This window comes from Polypterus senegalus, chromosome 15, assembly GCF_016835505.1.
Source record: "Polypterus senegalus isolate Bchr_013 chromosome 15, ASM1683550v1, whole genome shotgun sequence".
NCBI classification, from domain to species: domain Eukaryota; kingdom Metazoa; phylum Chordata; class Cladistia; order Polypteriformes; family Polypteridae; genus Polypterus; species Polypterus senegalus.
Genome location: NC_053168.1, coordinates 1297583 through 1319926, shown reverse-complemented (window position 1 = coordinate 1319926; position 22344 = coordinate 1297583). Strand labels below are relative to the sequence as shown.

The 22344-nt window shown below is 43.1% G+C and overlaps 1 protein-coding gene and 1 long non-coding RNA gene across 3 annotated transcripts in view; one reads left to right on the top strand and one right to left on the bottom strand.

Moving 5' to 3' along the window:
• Positions 1-22344, bottom strand: part of lars2 (leucyl-tRNA synthetase 2, mitochondrial) — a 183961-nt gene that overhangs the window by 115503 nt on the left and 46114 nt on the right. For both annotated transcript variants that reach the window (XM_039736507.1, XM_039736508.1), the window contains one exon: positions 9094-9185. In XM_039736507.1, coding sequence (XP_039592441.1) covers positions 9094-9185 — 92 coding nt within the window. The remainder of the gene's footprint in view (positions 1-9093; positions 9186-22344) is intronic.
• Positions 13645-21707, top strand: LOC120515466. Its single transcript, XR_005630662.1, has 3 exons — positions 13645-13835; positions 19980-20142; positions 21300-21707. It is a non-coding gene; the product is annotated as an uncharacterized LOC120515466 (long non-coding RNA).

Genomic DNA, 22344 nt, shown 5'->3' with positions numbered 1-22344 from the left:
TGAGATAAAGAAAAAAAAATCCACAAGAGAAAAAAAAGTTGTCATGAAGAAGTGAACAATTGATAAAAATAATAGGCAACAATCAAGTAAAACAAAATAGTAGTATCCAACAAATCGGACAAACTTGATAAATTATTAAAACATTCATGCAAAGTGGCTCCTAAAATGTACACAGTCTGTTATAATACTTTAGAACATCAGAACAATCTAGACGAGGACAGGCCATTCAGCCCAACAAAGCTCGCCAGTCCTATCCACTTATTTCCTCCAAGTAAACATCAAGTCGAGTTTTGAAAGTTCCTAACGTCTTACTGTCTACCACACTACTTGGTCGCTTATTCCAAGTGTCTGTCGTTCTTTGTGTAAAGAAAAACTTCCTAATGTTTGTGCGACATTTACCCTTCACAAGTCTTTGTTAAATGGTGCGACTCAAACCACCTACAACTGAACACCAGCAAGACCAAGGAGCTGATGGTGGATTTTAGGAGGCTCAGGCCCCTCATGGACCCCGTGATCATCAGAGGTGACTGTGCAGAGGGTGCAGACCTATAAATACCTGGGAGTGCAGCTGGATGATAAACTGGACTGGACTGCCAATACTGATGGTCTGTGTAAGAGAGGACAGAGCCGACTATACTTCATTAGAAGACTGGCGTCCTTCAACATCTGCAAGAAGACGCTGCAGATGTTCTATCAGACGGTTGTGGCGAGCGCCCTCTTCTACACGGTGGTGAGCTGGGGAGGCAGCAGAAAGAAGAAGGACGTCTCACGCCTGGAATAAAGCTGGACAGTTTAACATCTGTAGCAGAGCGACCGGTGCTGAGCAGACTCCTGTCAATCATGAAGAATCCACCGCATCCACTGAACAGGATCATCTCCAGACAGAGGAGCAGCTTCAGAGACTGACTGAGGAGACCCCACACTATGCGACTCTTCAATTCCACCCGGGGGGTAAATGCTAACATTATTCAAAGTTATTGTCTGTTTTTACATGCATTTTTATTACTCTTTAATTTAATATTGTATTTTTTTTTGGTATCAGTATACTGCTGCTGGATTATGTGAATTTCCCCTTGGGATTAATAAAGTATTTATCTATTGTCACGCACGTGCGAGTAGGAGACCGCGGACAGATTCAAACGCACCTGGGGACACATTCGCCGGCAGGGAATGGCGGGGTACTAACTTTCTCCCTCTGCTTCCTCATAGGAGAAAGGACCTTCCTTCACCATAAGCCGGGTTTTGACCGCAGTACGGTACTTCCGCCCTTCCTCCGCCATCTTGTCCTGACGTCATCAATCCCATCCTCCCTCACGGTCCTTCCCAGCATTCCTCCACTTCCGGCTCCTCCCTAATAAAATGGCCGACGACGCCATGATACGGCGTCGCGCATATGAACTGTTGTGTTTGTATTTTGACCTGCTTTTCTCTTTATTGTGGATCATCTGCAATAAAACCCCAAACCTTTTTGCTGTCTCCTCCTGAATCTGTTACACTATCCAAGTATAAACCAGGCTTTAGGCAGGACTGGCCATCACCAGAGAAACAAGCCAATTATCTATGTGCACATCACAAGGTCCTTGGCGCTGGGCATTGTTTGTCCATGTATTGTACACCTTGACAGAATACCCCAATGTCAGCTGTAGCCCCCATATGTTTATTCTTACCAGCCTGGTCACTGTCAGGACTGACTGCTATTTCAGGTTGATATTTCCCCCTCTTTTTTTGACATCTATAACCCCAGGTAATTAAGACACCATGTAAACTGAGTGGTCTCCTCTCATTTGTCACACTTCTCAAGTTTTTATTAAAGTGCTAATGACCCAAGGGAACTGAACACCAAAGACCCACGGCCACTGCCTGGGAGCTTCACACAGGGCTTTCAAATCCTAAGGCTCCCAAAAAAGGTGGTCCTGTGGAATTCTTGCAGAGAAATAATGAAACAGACACACCAAAGTTAATTTGAATTAACTAGTGAATTACATACTTGGGGAGTGGAGACTGAGAAAGGCACAGGCAAGATAAAGAGTGAGAGGTGGAATCTGGAAGAAACCACAAACACATATCATTAATGCAGACACCTTCATGATTTTGAAATGGCATCTGGTGGAGAAGGACTAGCTGTTTGCTAATTAAAGTGTGGTAGGGGACTGGATGGCCTCCTCTCACTCAAACACCCTATTTTATCAGGGTAGGGTCCTATGGTGACCCCATTCTCCCTTTCAGACTCTTTACTGCACACACCTTTACAGAATGCCTCAAATCCCGTCTTTACACTTAAAACACTGTCAGGACTGACGGCTACAGTAGTTTAACACTCCCACTTTCTTTTACATCTAGGCAATTAGACAGAATACCACAACAGGCAGGAGAGAAAGTTACACTTTAGAACATTAGAACAATCTACACCAGAACAGCCCACTGGACCCAACAAAGCCCACCAGTCCAAAATAACATCAAGTCGAGTTTTGAAGGTCCCTAAAGTCTTACTGTCTATCTTATTCCAGGTGTCTGTGGTTCTCGATGTAAAGAAAAATGTCCTAATGTTTGTGTGAAATTGACAATTAACAAGTTTCTAACTGTGTCCCTGTGTTCTTGATCAACTCATTTTAAAGTCACTGTCTTGGTCCACTGGACTCATTCCCTTCATAATTTTAAACACTTCAATCAGGTCACCTCTTAATCTTCTATTACTTAAACTCTAAAGGCTCAGCTCTTTTAATCTTTCCTCATAATTCAACCCTGAATCAGCCTAGTCGCTCTTCTCTGGACCTTCTCTTGTGCTGTTATGTCCTTTTTGTAGCCTGGAGACCCAAACTGCACCCATGACTCCAGATAAGGCCTCACCAGTGTGTTATAAAGGTCGAGTAGAACCTCCTGTGACTTGTACTCCACTCATCAAGGCACTATATAACCTGACATTCTGTTAGCCTTGTTAATGGCTTCTATCTGGCAGTTGAAAGTGTCGAGTCCATTCCTTCTCATAAGGTGGACTCTTGATTTTCAGACCTCCCATTGTGTATTCAGACCTCACATTTTTACTTCCTATGTATAATACTTGACATTTACTGACATAAATTTTCATCCCCTGTAACCCTGAATCAGCCTAGTCGCTCTTCTCTGGACCTTCTCTTGTGCTGTTATGTCCTTTTTGTAGCCTGGAGACCCAAACTGCACACAGGACTCCAGATGAGGCCTCACCAGTGTGTTATAAAGCCTGAGCAGAACCTCCTGTGACTTGTACTCCACAGATCAAGGCGCTATATAGCCTGACATTCCGTTAGCCTTCTTAATGGCTTCTGAACACTGTCTGGCAGTTTATAGAGCAGATTCCACTACGACTCCTAAATCCTTCTCATAAGGTGGACTCTCGATTTTCAGACATCAAATTGTGTATTCAAACCTCACATTTACTTCCATCCATCCATTTTCAAACCCGCTGAATCCGAATACAGGGTCACGGGGGTCTGCTGGAGCCAATCCCAGCCAACACAGGGCACAAGGCAGGAACCAATCCTGGGCAGGGTGCCAACCCACCGCAGGACACACACAAACACACCCACACACCAAGCACACACTAGGGCCAATTTAGAATCGCCAATCCACCTAACCTGCATGTCTTTGGATTGTGGGAGGAAACCGGAGTGCCCGGAGGAAACCCACGCAGATACGGGGAGAACATGCAAACTCCATGCAGGGAGGACCCGGGAAGCGAACCCAGGTCTCCTAACTGCGAGGCAGCAGCGCTACCACTGCGCCACCGTGCCGCCCCTCACATTTACTTCCTATGTGTAATTCTTTACATTTACTGACAGACGCAAATCTGCCTAAGTCTGTCTGCTGTCCACAGTCCTTCTGTAATGATTTAACTGATTCCAAATTATCTGCCAATCTACCTGTGTTGGTATCATCTGCAAAATTAACCAGCTTGTTACTTATATTCTTATCTAAATCATTTATATATTTTAAAAATAGCAGCAGCTCCAGCACTGATCCCTGCTGGACACCACTCTTAAAGTTTGCCAGTTCTGATGATGTTCCTCGCACCGTAATCCTCTGCCTCCGAGGAAATTCTGCGCTAATCTACACACATCACCCTGAACTCCCACTTCTTTTAACTTGATGCCCATCCTCTCATGTGGCACCTTATCGAACGCTTTCTGAAAGTCCACATCAATAATCTCATCTGCTCCACTTTGATCGCATCCTTTTGTTGCCTCCTCATAGAATTCCAGCATTTTAGTAAAACACGACCTCCCTCTTCTGACCCCATGCTGACTGTTCCTAATAACTCCTCTCTTTGCCATTTGCTGCGCAATCTTATCCTTAATAATTCCTTCCATTAATTTTCTGGTGATGCATGTTAAGGTTACTGGCCTAAAGTTGCTTGGATCTGCCTGGTCACCTTTTTTATATAATGGGATAATGTTTGACATTTTCCAGTCCTTTGGAATCTCCCCAGTGCCCAGTGACTTCCTATAAATATGTGTCAAGGGTTTACTATTCATAGATTAACTTAAGGTTTCTTATTTCCCTGTAATTATAAGCAGAGTAATAAGATTGTGACAAACATATCAATACAACTTGGATATTAATCAGTTTATCTGTTATCTATCAGTTTAGCTAGCAGGTGACTCTCTGTCTTAGTACGGTGAATGACCTCTGGTCCATCGTGGTCTGGCATTGCCCATAGAGGGATAGGCAGAGGCAGAGTGCGACTCCTCTGCGGTTGTGACAGTAGACTCAGCATCATAGCAGTCTGCACAAACGGCCCAGCTGAGAGAACAACACGCCTCTGTAAGCCTCAATTTAATTCTGCCCTGGTGGTCCTTGACAGGCCTCATGCACCAGTGGGAGTGTGTTGTATCAGCTTTCTCTCAGGCACAAGACCCCCTCCATTCCATCCCTGGCATTTCGTCTCAGCCACTTGTATGGCAAACTGTCCACCTGGAAGGCAAATGGGTGCTCACGTTTCTAAAATATGTCCTCCATTCGGAGGCAGGCTCATAGATTCTACCAGTACAACTAAATCCACGCTTCTCATGTCACCGCTGCAGCATCAAAGCAGCAGCTACCCACTCTGCAGGGGTGGCTGTTATAGCCCAGTACTCTGGTGCAACTGGTTACAACCAGATCGATGCAGAGCCTTCAATCCTCCTATCACAAGAGCTCTTATCTGATCTAATAGGTTCATAAATGTCCCTGAGCAACAACTGGATTATACAAATTTCCCTTAAACATTATTCTTTGTAAAATAAAAGTATGGATTAGGTAAAAAAAAAACTATTTTACAAAATAATAATAACCACTGTGATGGACAGCCGGCGTTTCAATCCGGCCGGGACGTCCCTCAACAAAAGAAGACAGCCTTTTTAGAGCACTATATCCCCTGGGACACTAGATGGCAGCTCCCGTGGATGCAAATGGTTCCTTGGATTCCTGCAGGGCAGCACGGGACATGGAGCCCGTCTGTTCAGCCCTGTTGGGTACCATGGGTGCCGCCAGGGGGAGCTCACCAAGAACCAGGGGGATATTATGAGGACGTCAACCCGGAAGTACTTCCGGGACAACTGATAAAGGAAGATGTGGTGTTGACCCGGAGAAGAAATACTCCTGGGTCATGGACTTTAAAAGGACTATGGGAAACCCCAGCAGATTGAGTCGGAGTTGGGTGGGAGTGTGACAGAGCTGCTGGGAGTGCAGGATTGTGTTTGTGATTACTGTTATTATTATTGGAGAAATTGTGGAGAGTGCGGTGTTTTGTACACTTTACTTGAAGAATATAATTATTCAAATCTTCTTGGTGTTTTACAAGTGTGTCCTGGACGTCTGTCTGGTGGGCCCCTGGCGTCCACACCATGTATACTAGATACGACCAATGTCAGTCTCCTATTTAGGAGAGACTCCATCATTCTGGACGTCAAAGCCCAAGTGCCGAGTCTAAAAGCCACCCAAGACGACGCTCCTCTTCTGATGCATGTCAGCTACTCCTCGGTAAGCTTTTTGTATTTAGAGTGTATTTTTATTAGGGTTTACATCCAGAGTTTACGGTTATTCCGTCATTTCTAGCACTTATCTCATTTTGTTCACGTGCTGTTGTTCTATTTTAATAAATACATATCTGTCTACATATCTCGAGTGACCGAGGTAGTCACAGAGCACCACTTTCTTTCTCACAGGGTCAGCAGGCTGAGGTGGGACGCCCCTAGCAGAGAGCACCTTGGTGGGAGTAACACATTGTGGTGTCGTTAACCGTCACATCCACGACGCAGACCCTTTAAGCCATTTGTGTCAGTCTGGAGTAGTAAGCCCTTTTTCTTCACAGGTCTCTGGAATGTCCCAGCGTATCTGCTTTTTGGCTGAAGGTTGCCCCTTTTCCATCCTCCGTTCTTGTTATTAATATTCCTCTTTTGCCTCATTATTTTCTTCTGCTTGACCTTTCTTCCCTCTCGTCTTCCCCAACACAGTGTATTCTCCCTTGGCTCCCTTGCTGCTAAATCCATTTTAATAACCTGATGAAAATCCACCAACTCTCTTTCTATTAGTTTCAGCCTGGAAAGTCTCTTTTCTTAATATAAACCTACTTACGCTGTGAGCAGCAAGGATTAATTAAACATCTGAGATTAACGTGTCGCAAAGTGAATGCAGGAGTTTGCTCACCACTGCCTCAATCATGACATCACAGGAGCCATGTTCTATAACGTGGACGCCTGCGATAAAACAATGTCCTTACTTTGACGTAACCACTGAAAAGACAAACACAAGAGCACTTGAGCAAATCAAATATTCAAGACAAGACATTTTGCTCTTGATTCAGTTTCCACTTTAGCTGTTGACATGATATCAAATGACTTCAGGGTTCTAATGACAATGACAAGTCACCAGTTTTGCACTTCACCTCAAGAAATCTCCATCATTCGATATAACATCTTAGAAGAGGGTACACTTATTTGTTCGCATTACTGCAGACAGCATGTTTTTAAAAGGGGCGTTAAGAGACTGGAGATTTGACCCAAATTACACTGAGCCACACACTTTGTATGTCGTGTTTTCCGAGGACTGGCACCATCTCAAGGCAATATAAACAAAGTCCAAGTGCGTGTATGCTTTAAAATGTTCAAAGTGACAGGTGTGGAGACCGTCTGTGCACACACAGGTACCAGGTGTCTGGTTTGAACTTGCAACCATGTGGTACTACATGCCAGCCAAAGGTGCATTCCCGCCATTGCCCAGGTCCTTCCATCTGAGTCATTCAGAGTGGCACCCACCTAAGGGGACCCACTGGCCTGCCCACACCCATAGCTCTGACTCCACAGATGCCCATTTCATTAAACACAGTAATTCAGAAGCTGAAGTCAGAAGCCTGTGGGGCCGCTCAGATGTTAGAGCTAATGAGATGCCCGCTAGTCAATGTCGTGGCATACGGCAGCACTGATCATGATCTCAACTTCAAAAACAGCGGAGTACAAGTACATTGTATTGAAAAGTGTAGCAACCGGCAGCTGGTGACCATCTGCAGTCTGCCAAAGAGCCTCAGGTGCCCTTCCATTTCTCTCCAATCTTGGCACTGGTTTCTAGAAGCTAATGAAAATTCAAGTTTTAGCACTTGTGCCTGTTAGTTTTCAACACTTATTGCATTAAAATGGCACTATGGGCCAACATGAGTGGTCAACTGTATTTATCAATAGCACCTGATGGCCCTGACTCTCTTGTCTCACTGACCCCAATGTCTTACTTCTGTTTCTGAGTGGATGAGTAGTCATTTTCTCAAACTAAATAAGGTGAAAACGGAAATCTTAGTGATTAGTAAAAATGGATATAATGAGGGTATTAGAAATAAACTCGATCCATTAGGCTTAAAAGTCAAGACAGAGGGAAAGAAATGAGGGGTCATTATTGACTCTGATCTAAATTTTAAATCACATATTCATTAGAACACTAGGACAGCATTTTTCACTTAAGGAATATAGCAAACGTTAGACCTCTGATAACACTGCAAGATGCTGAGAAATGAGTTCACGCTTTTGTTTTTAGTCGACTAGATTACTGTAACGCTCTCCTCTCAGGACCACCCAAAAAAGACATCAATCGCCTGCAACAAGTGCAGAATGGAGCTGCCAGGATCTTATCTAGGAAAAGAAAATCTGCGCACATCACACCAGTCTTAGCGTCACTACACTGGTTACCTGAGCGGTTTAGAACGGACTGCTGATGGTTTATAAAGCCTTAAATCATCTGCTCCGTCATATATCTCAGAATGTCTCTCACCTTACACTCCAAATCGTCACCTTAGATCTTCAAAATGAGGGTCTGCTTAGAATTCCAAGAGCTAAACTGAAAAGAAGTGGTGAGGCGGGCAGGCGGCCTTCTGCTGTTATACACCTCAAATCTGGAATACGAGTTTACTGATAGAAAGTCACCAGGCTGACATGGTAGAGCACTTTAAAAAACTGCTAACAACCCGCTACTGTAACATGGCTTTCTGAGAGCTTCGTTTTAGTGTAACTCTGATAGTCTGTATATGCATTGATTTATCGTTTTTATCATGGCTCCTCAATCCATACCAACCCCGACTTTCCCTGCTGTTCTTTTTTTATTTTTTCGGTGGTGGTGATCTGTGCCCCCACCACCTGATCAGGGCACCGTGCAGTCCTTACATTGATGGATTGAAGGCCAGATGTCCACATGACCATCATCATCTAATTCTTAACCCCTGAGGACTGATTGAGATCAATGATGTTAGCTAGAATGCCTAGGGGTGTCTCGGTGGTCTCGTGGCCTCAGAACCCCTGCAGATTTTATTTTTGTTTCTGTCTTCCTGGCCCTCAGACCTTACATTATTCTTGCCTAACCTTATTTTTATATTTCTATTTTTTATAAACTTTTCCTTCTTCCTCTTGTAAAGCACTGTGAGCTCCATCATTTGCATGAAAACGTGCAACAGAAATAAATGTTGCTGTTGTTGGTTATCATTGACCCGCCACTGTAGATATGGAGACAAGAAAGCAGAATTGTAAAATAAAGCCACCTAAAAACACAAAGTCACCGTCCTTCCTCAACCTGCCGTACTCTCGTTCATCTCCAGTTACATACCTTTTGGTCCACTCCTCAGGATCCAAGCCGCGCTCTATTGCTGCATTTTCTGCCGGAAGACCAAATGCATCCCAGCCCATGGGGTTTAGAACCTGAAAAAAGGCCAACATGAAAACAAAAATAAAAAACTAAAAAAGCCAAACGCTCTGAGTGCACTTGTTAATCCAAAGTGACTTACCATGCACCATGAACACTCGGGTTTGCCAGGCTTTAGTGCTTTTATGTTTGTTAATTTCTTTTGTTGGTTTCTGCAAACCTTCGATGTACCAGAAGCTGATTTTAGACCTAATGGTTGTTACAGTTAGATGAGGACATTTAAGCACAAGACCAGCTAGTCCGTATAGCAGACGTCAATTTCTCTCTACCTGGCAGGCCCACTCTGTTGGGAGTATTCAGTGTTAACTTTTGTGATGCGCTGTGGCGAGTGCCTGGGGCTACTGCCCAGCCGGGATGCCCAGGAGGAGGGCTTAAGTCTTCCTCAGACCACGTGGGGGCGACCACCCTGATACTTTTGGGGGCCACAGGTACAGAGATTTGAAGCTCAACCCTGTAGGGGCCTGTGGTCATAGCCAGGGGGCACACCAATGCCTTGGGAGCCCTGGACCTCGGAAGTGCTGGGGGGAGAGAAACTGGGGACACCCGGAGTGCTTCTGGTTTCACAGCCGGCACTTCTGCCACACTGGGGAGTGCCGGCGGAAAATCGTCAGGAGGCACCTGGAGCACATCTGGGCGACTATAAAAGGGGCCGCCTCCCTCCGTTCATTGGCTGGAGTCGGGAGAGGTGAAGGACAGAGCTTGACAGGAGAGGCAAGGAGGCGGCCTGAAGAGAAACAGGCAGTGTGGTGTTGGCCTGGACTTTGGGGTTTGTGGTGCACATTTGTAAATAGTGACTGTAAAATAAATGTGCGGTGGCGCTTAAACAATGTCTGCCTGTCTGTGTCCGGAGCTAGTTCCACAGCGCCATGTCAGACATTAGCACTGCTGCTGCAAATACCATCTAATTAAGGCAGCAGGCAAACACTGTAACTTAATAAAGGAAAAATGAAACAGAAAGAATGATAGAGAGAGCGCTAATCTCATTCACGTCCAATAAACATTCCAGTGATCTGTTCTCATTAATGTTAAAAAATAAAAGAGTAGAAATAAATAAATTCTAGTAACAACTTAAAAGAGGACTCGAGTTTGAGATCGCTAAAATCAGACCACAAGTGGGGCAGTCAGTGGGCTCCAATGGTATTCTTGTAAGCCCAGCAACACCAGAAGGTGCATGTGAGGAGCTTCACTAGTCTTCACAGAAACAGGTCTCATCCAAGAAGCCAAGCCCCAAACTCAATGGAGAGGCTTTCAGGCCTACACAGGCCCAAAATGGAGCAGCGGCTTTCTAAGTGTAAAATGAACACAAAAATGCCCTTCAAGTGAGAGAATCTGCAAAACCTCAGGCTTATAGGACAACACCAAGAAAGCATCGTTACAAATAAAGAATGTATTCACAACAAAAGGAAAATGGCAAAATGGGATCAAAAAGAATTCGAACAATAACAAAACCCAAACTGAAAAGCACAATTAAAATCCAATACAAAGTGACAGAAGTTCAGCAGACCAGAAAATCAGGCACAGTACTGACGAACATTCACAGACGTTCTGAGGGGGAGCCACCTCCTCCATCTGACCACCTGACCGTCCCAGAGAAGTGATGTCACCGAATTATGGAGGACTGGGCCAGCAAGTCTACAGTTGATTTGGAAAATAATGCGACCCCATAATGACAAAGTGACAAGATGCTTTCAAAATGATTTACAACTGGAACCTCTCATGCACAGAAGTACTCAGGCGACCTTGGCTATGACTTTCCAGACAGTGGGGGTCCTGGCTCCTGCCCGCGCTACCCAACTGGCATCCTGGGCTACCAGCCTATCAAGTTGGGTCTGCACACAGCTATTAAAAACTAACTACAGAAGACACTTCTTGTGAGCAATTTTGAAATTTTCCTGTGAATTTGTCATTCCTGATGGACACTCAAAACTAAACATATGGCATTTTAAAAGTATTGTGTCTGATTAATAAATTATTACAATGAGGTGGAAATACTTCAAGATCATCACATGCACCACACAGTTTGTTTCTTTCCTGGCTGACCTGCGAAGCCTTAGTTTCCATTAAAGAAGGCTGGACACACAGCAGGTCAGCTTGCTTGGTTTTTTCTTTCATTTCACTGGTTTTACCAATCACAAGCAGTTTAACCTATGCCTTATGGGCTGTGCCAAGTGTGCCCGGCTCCGATATTCTGTTTGAGCTCGAAACTTTAGGTGTAGTGTTAGACACTTGTGACTTTAGGGGTATTTTCCGAGCTCTGTAGGGATTGTTATGCATACTCCTCCTAGACAGAGGGCGCAATTGCCGACTCCTTCTCCCTTTTAACTCATAGACTTGACCAGGGACAGCTGGAAGGACAGTGACGTCACCTCTTCTGCTGTCACCTCAGCGGTCAGTGTTTGGTTGAGAACCTGCGTCTGTATGGGACACACCACCATGGCAGAAGTGACCTGTCTAATGGACGGATCTTGGTGGTTTAACATAGCAACTTTGCATTCACTCACTTTGATTCTTTTCCTTTATGCTATTAAAAGGGGTAGTCGTGGAGACTTCTCGAATCTTTACTGTAAAATATGATGAATGTAAAGATAGAGAGAATCATGGTGGGTTTTTTTTTTTTGTGAAGGGCTGCATTTCAGACACACCTCAAGCAAAAACATTAGTGATTGTAAAGTCCAAATGTACACATAAATCATTTAACCTGCGTTCAAATATATTCCAGTATTTACTAATGTTTAATAGGAACATTTGAACATTCATTTGACTGCTCTAGTGAATGCTGTTGCACACCAGACGGCCGCTGACGCTTCTGCACTGAGATTTAAAAACTAAGCCAATAGTCGAAGATTTAACGCTAACATATGATTATGAATGTGCTTTTATTAAATGTCCTTCGTTTGTATTGTTTTGTGTATTTTCTTGTTTCTTCCATCTCTTCGTAATTTACTTCCGTTGTGCCCTGCATATTGAGCCCAAGTGGTCAGGACCCCCTTACCCTGTCGCTGTGTCTTCGTCCCCAGCCTATGTAAGCTTGCAAGGGCTGCCACTTTAGCTTCTGCTCTTTTTCAATGTCATATTTTGGATTTTATTAAGTACTTATGTTGTTTTCTGCTATTATTCTTTTGCTTTCTGCACTCCTTTAATATATCTTTGACTATCAATTTTTCTTTTTTTGCATTTGCGACTGAATTCTGGTTGCTTTCTAAGGTGGCAAAGCATTTTTGATTCCTGAACGCTCTTGATTTTGCTTTTTTGGAATTTTGTTATTAATAAAATGATCAATTATAACAACATTGTTGGGGCTGTAATGGTTCCCTTCTGCCTTTTCAGATTTGTAAGCCTGGCTTTATTTTTGTGACCGTAGCCTGCAAGCTTCAAGACCAGGCCTACTGTTTTGTTGAAAGGCTTTCTCTGAGTTTTAAGGTCTCTTTATTCATTGAAAACCTTCTGGAGTTTTGTTGAGTCTCAAAATCCTAACAGCCCTGAGGCCTACTTTTTAGGCCGAAGCCTTTCCTGAGTTTTGTGGAGCATGGCAGTCGCATCAGCAGTAAGGCCTGGTTTTTCAATTTCATGGAGCCCACCAGTCACAGCAGAATCTTTTCAACATGTCTGTGTGGCATAAAGACTACCCAGTTACTGAATTCCTTCAAGGCAATGCAACCATCAGCAGGCTGACTGACAATTACAGGAAGCAATTGAGGCCTCATCTGGAGTCCTGGGTGCAGTTTGGGTCTCCAGGCTACAAAAAGGACATAACAGCACAAGAGAAGGTCCAGAGAAGAGCGACTAGGCTGATTCAGGGCTACAGGGGATGAGTTGTGAGGGTTAGGGTGATGAAAAGAGCTGAGCCTTTACAGAGATTAAGAGGTGACCTGAGTGAAGTGTTCAAAATTATGAAGGGAATTAGTCCAGTGGATCAAGAAAATGAGTTCATCAAGAACACGGGGACACAGTTGGTAACTTGTTAAGGGAAATTTCACACAAACATTAGGAAGTTTTTCTTTACACAAAGAACGACAGACACTTGGAATAAGAGACCAAGAAGTGTGGTGGACAGTAAGACGTTAGGGGCTTTCAAAACTCAACTTGATGTTTTCTTGGAGGAAATTAGTGGAGAGGACTGGCGAGCTTTGTTGGGCTGAATGGCCTGTCCTCGTCTAGAGTGTTCTAAAGTATTTATTCACCAAATCTATAAGGATATTTGGAATATCACATGCATGAACTGAAGATGCTGATGTCAAGTTGTAGTGGTGCTACATAAAATGTCAATTGCGTTTAACTTTTTTCTCGTGGATTTACAAAACACACATAAGACCTGAAGAAGACCTGCAAAGGGTGTCACTGATTACAACACTCAACCGTTTTGGGTTTCCTGTTTGGTTTCAGGTTGCACAGATTAAAAGAAAGGGCCGGGGATTTCAAGAGGAAGAGAGAAAAGGAAACATTGATAAAAAAAAAAAAAAAATGGAGATCTACCATACCAAACAGTGCTGGCACTTCATCAAAAGGAACAAGAGATCATCAGTATTCACACCCGAGTGAGGGAGCAGTTATGGAGTCTTTATCACCAACTACCCACGGCTGTCAGGCTGCTATCTCGACTCAGCGATTGGCACATGAGGAAGAAAAAAATATTAACTGTAATGAGTGTAAGTATTTAACTCACAGATACCAAGGACTGTATTTTGTATTAATCATGCTGCAGAAGCTATAGGATTTTTATTTCGATACGATTTGTTCTTCATTTAGGTAGAAAAAGAATTAAGCTTGTGCACAGAATTATGAGAGTAACTTGCATTCTTTTATGAGAAAATGCTGACCTCTTGATACGAACAGAACACCCTGTGATATTATAAATCAATGGGATCCTTTCTGTATGTCCCTTATGGATTTATTAATCTAACCAAACAAAATCTGATGAAGATACTAAAGCTGTAAGAATGTAATTTCTTTATAACTAATGTACTGAACTATAAGAAACTGCTATAAACTGGTCTTGTGTGTGTGTGTGTGTGTGTGTGTGAGCTGACAGGAATGTGAGTGTCCTGATGACTCTTTAAGTTGGTAATAAACTCCGTACACTACTGCATGTAATAAATTAGGACGTAACCGTATGACCTCAAAATGAACGGCCATGTCGTCTTCTCTCTTTGGTTAATGAATAAGCTGGGTAATATTAAGATAGGATCTCTTTCTTTTAGTCAGTGGCACTGAGCTGGGGGGCTTTGGCAGTCTCTTTGAATCCCCAAGAATAAAGAAATTGCTTTTGACTAGAAATTGGTGTTTGTTTCACACACACGTTTCAGAATGGCCTCGTCTGAAGTGCGTTTCTGCTGTCATTTCACCATTTGGGACTTTGACGGCTTCCACCCATTTCTCTAGTAGCCTCTGTAGTTATGGTGTTTTCACAGCAGACATCGTGTGTTTGTAGATGCTTCTTCTTCTTCTTCTTCTTCATTTTGTAGTTATAGATGTTACACAGCTAAGACAAGGGAGGTCAGGGTCCATCTTGTGTTTTTCTTTTTTATCACTGTAAATAATTGTATCTAAATTAGACTCGGTGTGTGTAATATTTCATCTTTTTCTAACTGACTGATTTTCCATTTACTGAACAGTTCATCCTTAACTAACTAATAAAACACTCCATTGTGTGGGGAGCTTGAGTGGATGGCGGTAAGGAGCCGAAGGGTAGGTACGGTTTGGCGTGGCCAAGTCCCAACTTCGCTTCAGCACAGACAGAGTGTGTAACTTGCGGTTGTAACAACGAAATAAGTTTGCTCAGCTTGCTTTCCTCTCTCATCATCGATAACATTTATCCTCAGAAAGCTGCAGATAAATCCCAAAGCCAGGACGACATCGACACTTCCCTCCAGTTTGACGTGAATGGTGTGTTTGGATGGTAACACAATTAGAGAAGAAAATGAAAGCAAAAAGGGAAGAGAGGAGAATGCAAAAAAAAAAAAAAACACAATTCAAAGATGACAAGGATTACTCAGTACCAAAATGAACTGGTATCCAAGGAAACGGAGAGAAGAGCACCTCAGGTATCTGCACATCTCGAGCGGAGCTCACAGCACTTCAAACTAAGGAGAAAAAGAGCGCGGGTGGAGAATCAGGGCAAAAAAACAAAACACAAAAGCAAAGGTTGACTCGGTGGAGCCCAATGGACCCACAGGTGTTACGTGAACATTAACGATACGTTAACAATATGGCCAGCTCATCATAAAGTGATGAGCCTGCTGACAACATGCGACTCCAAACAAGCCGGCCCAAACAAACACTTCACTACAACTCGGAATGAAGCCCCTTCCATTGAAACAGAATAACGAGATCTAACAAAGTGAGGAGACCATTCAGCCCATGGAGCTCAAACGGTTTGCTAGTAGCCGAGATGTCCCACGTGACGGTCCAGGTTGGCTTCACGCACCTCATTGCACCCAGGAGCCTCTTCTACCTTAAACAGTCGATGGTCACAAACCGAGATGAGCCGGGCAAATGAGGACACACACATCCAGCAAGGGGCTGGTGCAAAAATGTATCAAGTGTATTAAATCCTAAAAAATGGAGTGCAACATATGATCTTCAATAAATACATAGTCCATACAATCTGGATAATAAATAAATGATAATAAATAAATAATTCATTAAAACAAGGTTAAAATTCAAAGAGGGACTCACAATCCCAGGTATATCCTTCTAAAATCCAACATCTCCTCTACTAACCCTGATGGAATCCTGCAGTCAGAGAAGACAACTTACAGACAGGTATAAAACCCTTTGACTGGCTTGGGCTATCAGGGACCCCCGGCAGGGCGTCACACCAAGCCTCGCTCCTCCAAGTGTCACTGCCACTCCTCGGCCTTACACATCGGATCACTCCAGCTCCCTTAGACTGCTCAGCTGAAGTGACCCTCAAGGGTCAGCCATACACTCCTTTTTTAGGGGTCTCCACCTGGCTGTCTGCCTCCTCTCCTCTGCACCATAACATCTCGCCGTTCCTGCTGCGTTTGTTTGTGCACTCTCTCCTCTTGAACCTCCATCTCCCTTATTCTGTTCTGATTCCCCTCTCTGCCGTGCAGGCTCCTTTTGATCTTGTCTGCCTGATTGGGCACAGGTGTGATACGCCGCCGCCACCACCTCCCAGGTGAGAAGGAGGCATCTGTCTGATCTGCTCGCATTTGCACGTGTATGCGTGATCAGCCAAGCAGCCTAATCGACCCTGGAGCGAAGCAAACTCGCACACACTGCATCTGATTAGAGTATGCACTTCGCGGGACACTCTTATTTACTTAAAACCTTCACTGCACCACAAACCTCACTTCACATCCCAAACCCTCACTCTGAAAATATTTTAAAGATATCAAGGTCACCACTTTAGTAAGCTGTGAAGCTGATGATTCCCAGTACCCTCTATATGAGGATTTCACCGTAAACGCACTTCCATTCAGTCTCCACTAGATGTCCTCAATCACTATTTCAATCTACTAGATTAACTTTGTAGGATTTTCAACTAAGAATTCATTCATTAATAATTCATTCTATTCAGACTAGATGAGGTTTCCTATGAAGCCACCCCTCCCTGTTCAGTACGCCTCAGTGACCAGTGTACAAAGTCTAGTGAAATTCACTCCTGCTAACATGAGTGAAGTGTTTAAAAGTATGAAGGGAATTAGTCCAGTGGATCAAGACTGTTATGATAGATAGATAGATAGATAGATAGATAGATAGATAGATAGATAGATAGATAGATAGATAATGAAAGACACTATATAATAAGATAGATAAATACATAAATACTTCATTAATCCCAAGGGGAATTTCATATACTCCAGCAGAAACATATGATTGACAGGAGTCTGCTCAGCGCCCGTCGCTCTGCCACGGATGTCAGACTGTCCAGCTCCGTGCCTACAATAGAGCCTGCCTTCCTCACCAGTTTGTCCAGACGTGAGGTGTCCTCCTTCTTTATGCTGCCTCCCCAGCACACCACCGCGTAGAAGAGGGCGCTCATCACAACCATATGATAGAATGAGTTTTAAAATGAGATCATCAAGAACACGGGACACAGTTGGAAACTTGTGAAGGGTAAATTTCACACAAACATTAGGAAGTTTTTCTTTACACAAAGAACGACAGACACTTGGAATAAGCGACCAAGTAGTGTGGTAGACAGTAAGACGTTAGAGACTTTCAAAACTTGACTTGATGTTAATAAGTGGAGAGGACTGGCGAGCTTTGTTGGGCTGAATGGCCTGTCCTCGTCTCGAGTGTTCTAATGGTCTAACCAAAATTCTACATTTCTCCAGCACCACAAAGCGTGTGACCACCTCACCGCTAAACGTCTGGATGTTCTGCCAGTAAGGCTGTCTAGATGTTTTTGGAGGGGAAGAGGGAGATGGAAATAAGACAGAGAAAAGGGTCAAAACTGGAAATTTTAAGAAATACAAGCAAAAATGCTAAGAGGCAAAAATCAAAGTCAAAAAATATGTTTGCAAAAAGAACAGAACCAGAAACACCACAAAGAAATGTCATTAGCAAAGACGATATACAAGAGTTATGAATTCACAGCTCAGACAAGTAAGTGTTCTTCTCAACGACATTTTAACCTGCTGTGTCGAATACCCATGGGGCACAACCTTAGAGGACACACCCCTAGCAATGGCGGTGATCACTGAAATACAAGATGGCAGCAAAAATGATCCAAAAAAGTATACACTTGGAAAAGTACCCAGTGAAACTAAAAAATTAAAATGACTGAAATAAATACAGAAAAAAATGATTGATAACCACCTAACTACGACACTGTGTTCCTTACCTGAAAAACCTCAGAATACTTTTGACATCCAGGGATTATCATGCATGGCTATTAATAAAATGTCAAGAGAGAGACAGATTGACAGACAGGATATGAAAGGCACTATATAACAGAGAGATCATGTTATGTTGCAGCCACGGAGTGTCTATTGGCTAATGTGTCTTTTTTGTTGTTTTTATTTTTCTGTAATATTTCTTAATACAGTGGAACCTCGGTTCACGACCATAAATTCACTCCAAAACTCTGGTCGTAAGCCGATTTGGTCATGAACCAAAGTAATTTCCCCCATAGGCTGGGATTGGCTCCAGCAGACCCCCGTGATCCTATATTCGGATTCAGCGGGTTAGAAAATGGATGGATGGATGGATTGTACTGTATGTAAATACAATTAATCCGTTCCAGACTGTATGAACTGTATGTAAATATATATTTTTTTTCATTTTTAAGCACAAATATAGTTAAATATACCACTGAATACACAGCGTAATAGTAAACTAAATGTAAAAACATTGAATAACACTAAGAAAACCTTGAACAACAGAGAAAACTAAGACTGGAAGAGTTCGCGCTACAGCCTTACGACCCGCTCGCTAAAAACACTTTTTTTAATGAGTTTTAAGCACAGGGAGAAAAATGAACATTTGAAAAATCCATAATTTAATAAACCACCAAGAAAAGTAACATTGCAACAATGCACGCTACGAACCAATTGCTGTAAGCAGAAGTGAAGTGGAGGTGAAAATCCAATAGCAAAAAGTCTTCATCAAATACAACGAGGTTAAAGCAATGCTCGAAGCAGTCTCTTTAGAAACAAGCCTGGTGCCTTCTTTAACTGCCTTCTCAGCCTTACCTTTCCAGCCATCTCTCTCTCTCGTGCGCACGTGTGTGTGTGTGTGTGTGTGTCTGTCTGTCTGTCTCTCTCTCTCTACAGGGAATGCACAGAGAGAGACTGAACACGTGCAGAAATCATCGGCGCGCACAAACTGAAAGGGAAACTGGCTTCTTCGTATACCAAGTGTGTGGTTGTGAACAGATGCTAAAGTTTGGCAAACCTTTTGGTCGTAAACCGATTTGTACGTGTTCCGAGACGTTCGTGAACCGAGGTTCCACTGTATGTTTATGTACTTTGTAGTTGTTTTCTTGTGTTTTGAGGCTGGAGCCCCAAGAAGCGGTGCCAGCATGGTATCACTACTAAGGGACCACCCTCTGCATTTATATTTCCGAACAGGGAGGAGGTCCAGCCGAGCGTCTTTGTGTGATGGAGTCTTAGCAGCATTTTATAGGAGTTTTAGATTTTGATTTCGACTTCTTAGTCTTTTTAGGCAACCCCCTTTGTTGCCCCATTTTTTGCCTTTTTACCCTGTGGTACTTTATTCTTTGTTATTCACTTTTTAATAAAGATTTGTCATTGGACTTGTCTCTCACACCAGAGGTTTGTCAGTTTATCTTCTCCCTTAAAGTGCACTTCACATTTTTGGAACATTTAAAGCATATTTTGAATTTGATTAGTCAGTTCCCCAAAGTCTATCTGTGGCATTTGAGGCCAGGCTGCCAGGAGTGAGGCCTAGCTCTAGGCCAGGCCTGTGAAGGTCTTGATCTGGTTTGAGGGTCACTTTGGGGCCTTTCACGCCTATTCACAGCAGAGAGACGGACAGACAGATATGAAAGGCACTACATACCAGCTACTGTATAGTGCCTGCCTCCTCTATACTGCTATCTATCTAATAAACAGAGTTAAAGTGTCTTTATTGTCATATGTACATAGTACAGTAAAATTCTTTCTTGCATGTACTAATCAACATGAAACACATCTTAGGCTGTTAGATAAGCAAGAATTTAAGTAGTTCAAGAAATGAGAGGCGACTATGTAGTACACCAGCCTCAGTTTGATGAGATAATTGTTGGTATGTCCTAATATCTGCACTGGAAACTATTTCAATATTGGGAAAGTTTCTGCTTCAATGATATGAGTTTGTAGTTTCTTCCAGATTTCCACTACCTTTTTATATGAAGAAGTGCTGCCTGGATGCTGTCTTGAATGCACTTTCCCTTAGTCTCCACTAGATGTCCGATTCCCTACCTCGCTAGAAGAATTCTGCTGGACTGCCTTTTGGATGCCTCTGAGAAGTCTGTATATCTAGGTAAGACCCCCAAAAGCAGGGGCTCAAAGTAGTATATACTGTAAGTTTCATTTTATTAATAGCATGCAATATCTCATTTTAAAATGTTTAAGGAGAAGCTGGAGAAGGTAGTTGTTTCATGGGCACATTCGCGACCCTACTAGATCAGATAAGAACTTTTGTTAAGTGCTGCTCTGGAGTTTGTAATTTGTGGTAACGAGGTTGAAGGCTCTTGATAAAGCATAGAATTTACGAGCAGCCAGGAGGGAGGACATGTTTTGGAAGCATGGGCACCCCTTCTCCTTCCAAGAAGACAGCGTGGTGGAATAGAGGTGGCTGAGATGAAAGGAACATCGGGCCAGAGATGGAATGGGGACCAAGTTGGGCCTAAACAGGACTAGAATGAACCTCAGGAGTCCCTGCCCTACGACAGCCCATTGGTCCAGGAGACAAACCAAGGAAGCCAGACTAGTATACATTGAGGTGTACAAAGGCTTAATGTCTCTCTGACCCCAGTTGGCCATGCATTGTCTCCAGCATTCTATCCAAGGGTCATACCAGACCACATCGGACCACAGACCAACCAAGCTACTAAGACAGAGAGTCAAATGGTAGATAAACTGCTTATTAATCAGGGGGGGTTTATTTTACCTACGCGCATTTTACTCTGCTTATAATTTGGGAACAACTGGATGTCTTAAGTTATGAATAGAAAGTGTAACTCTCTTTGCTGTCTGTTCTGATATTCGGTCTACCTGCCTGGGATTACAGAAGTAAAAGGGGATAAGGGTTGAATTGCAGTAGCAGCCCATCCTGACAGGACCAGGCTGGTAAGAGTAAAACACACCAACGCTAGAAATGGGATTTGGGACATTCTGTTAAGGTCTACAAGAGAAAAAAGGGTCACCCTCAGAACCTAACAAAAGAAAAGAGGCCGTTAGAGTGAGGGGAGACCATCCAGTCAACCATCGGTACTTTGATTAGCAAATCACCAGTCTGTCTCCACTGGATACCGTCTCGAAATGTAAGGGTCTCTGCTTCAATGATCTGAGTTTGTAGTTTCTTTTAAAGTCCAATGACTACGGCTGTCTTGCCTGCACCTCCCTTAGTCTCCACAAGGTGCCCCCAAGAATGCAATTCACTAGTTAAAATTTAATTTGTTGTTTCTGTTTCTTTAGGGGAAGTCTGCAAGACCCCCTCTCTTTGGATGCCTTAAAGGATTTTGAAAACCTACATGAAGCTCCCAGACATTGGCCACAGGTCCTCAGTGTTAAGTTCTCCTTAGGCTGTTAGAGTGATAAAAACATAAGAAATGTGCCAAATTACGTGAGACCATTTAGTCCACAAGATGCTTGTATAGAAGTAGTCTACTTACTTTATGAAAGCTGTTAGAATGAAGGCAACACGATCTGGTGACATTATTTGTTAGATGACCTCTGACTTTCATGTTCTGATTCAATCTCCTGTTGTAAGTCTCATTGGATAAAAGTGTCTGCCAACCAAGTAAATGTAGATGTAAATCTTAAATGCACTTCCCTTTAGTCTCCACTAGGTGTCCTCCAGCACAATTCACTACAGTAATCCCTCCTCGATCGCGGGGGTTGCGTTCCAGAACCCCCCGCGATAGATGAAAATCCGCGAAGTAGAAGCCATATGTTTGTATGGTTATTTTTATATATTTTAAGCCCTTATAAACTCTCCCACACTGTTTATAAATATTTTCCGCACAGTTACACAGTAAACCCTCGTTTATCGCGGTTAATCCGCTCCAGACAGATAAATGAATTTCCACGAAGTAGGATTCTTTATTTATAAATCTTTATTTATAAATATTTTCGCAGTTAGAGCATAGAAAACCTGTTTACGACTTTCTAAATATGTTTGTTAACATTATTAGAGCCCTCTAGACATGAAACGACACCCTTTAGTCAAAAGTTTAAACTGTGCTCCATGACAAGACAGAGATGGCAGTTCTTTCTCACAATTAAAAGATTGCAAACATATCCTCTCTTCAAAGGAGTGCACGTCAGGAGCAGAGAGAGAGAGAGAAAAGCAAACAATCAAAAATCAATATGGGCTGTTGGGCTTTTAGGTAAACGAAGCACCGCGATAAAGCCGCCGCAATGAAGGGATCAATGTGAAGGCAGTCTTTTCAGCATTTTTTAGAGGAGCGTCCGTATCCTCTGCTCACAACCCCTCCGTCAGGCGCAGAGAATGTCAGTG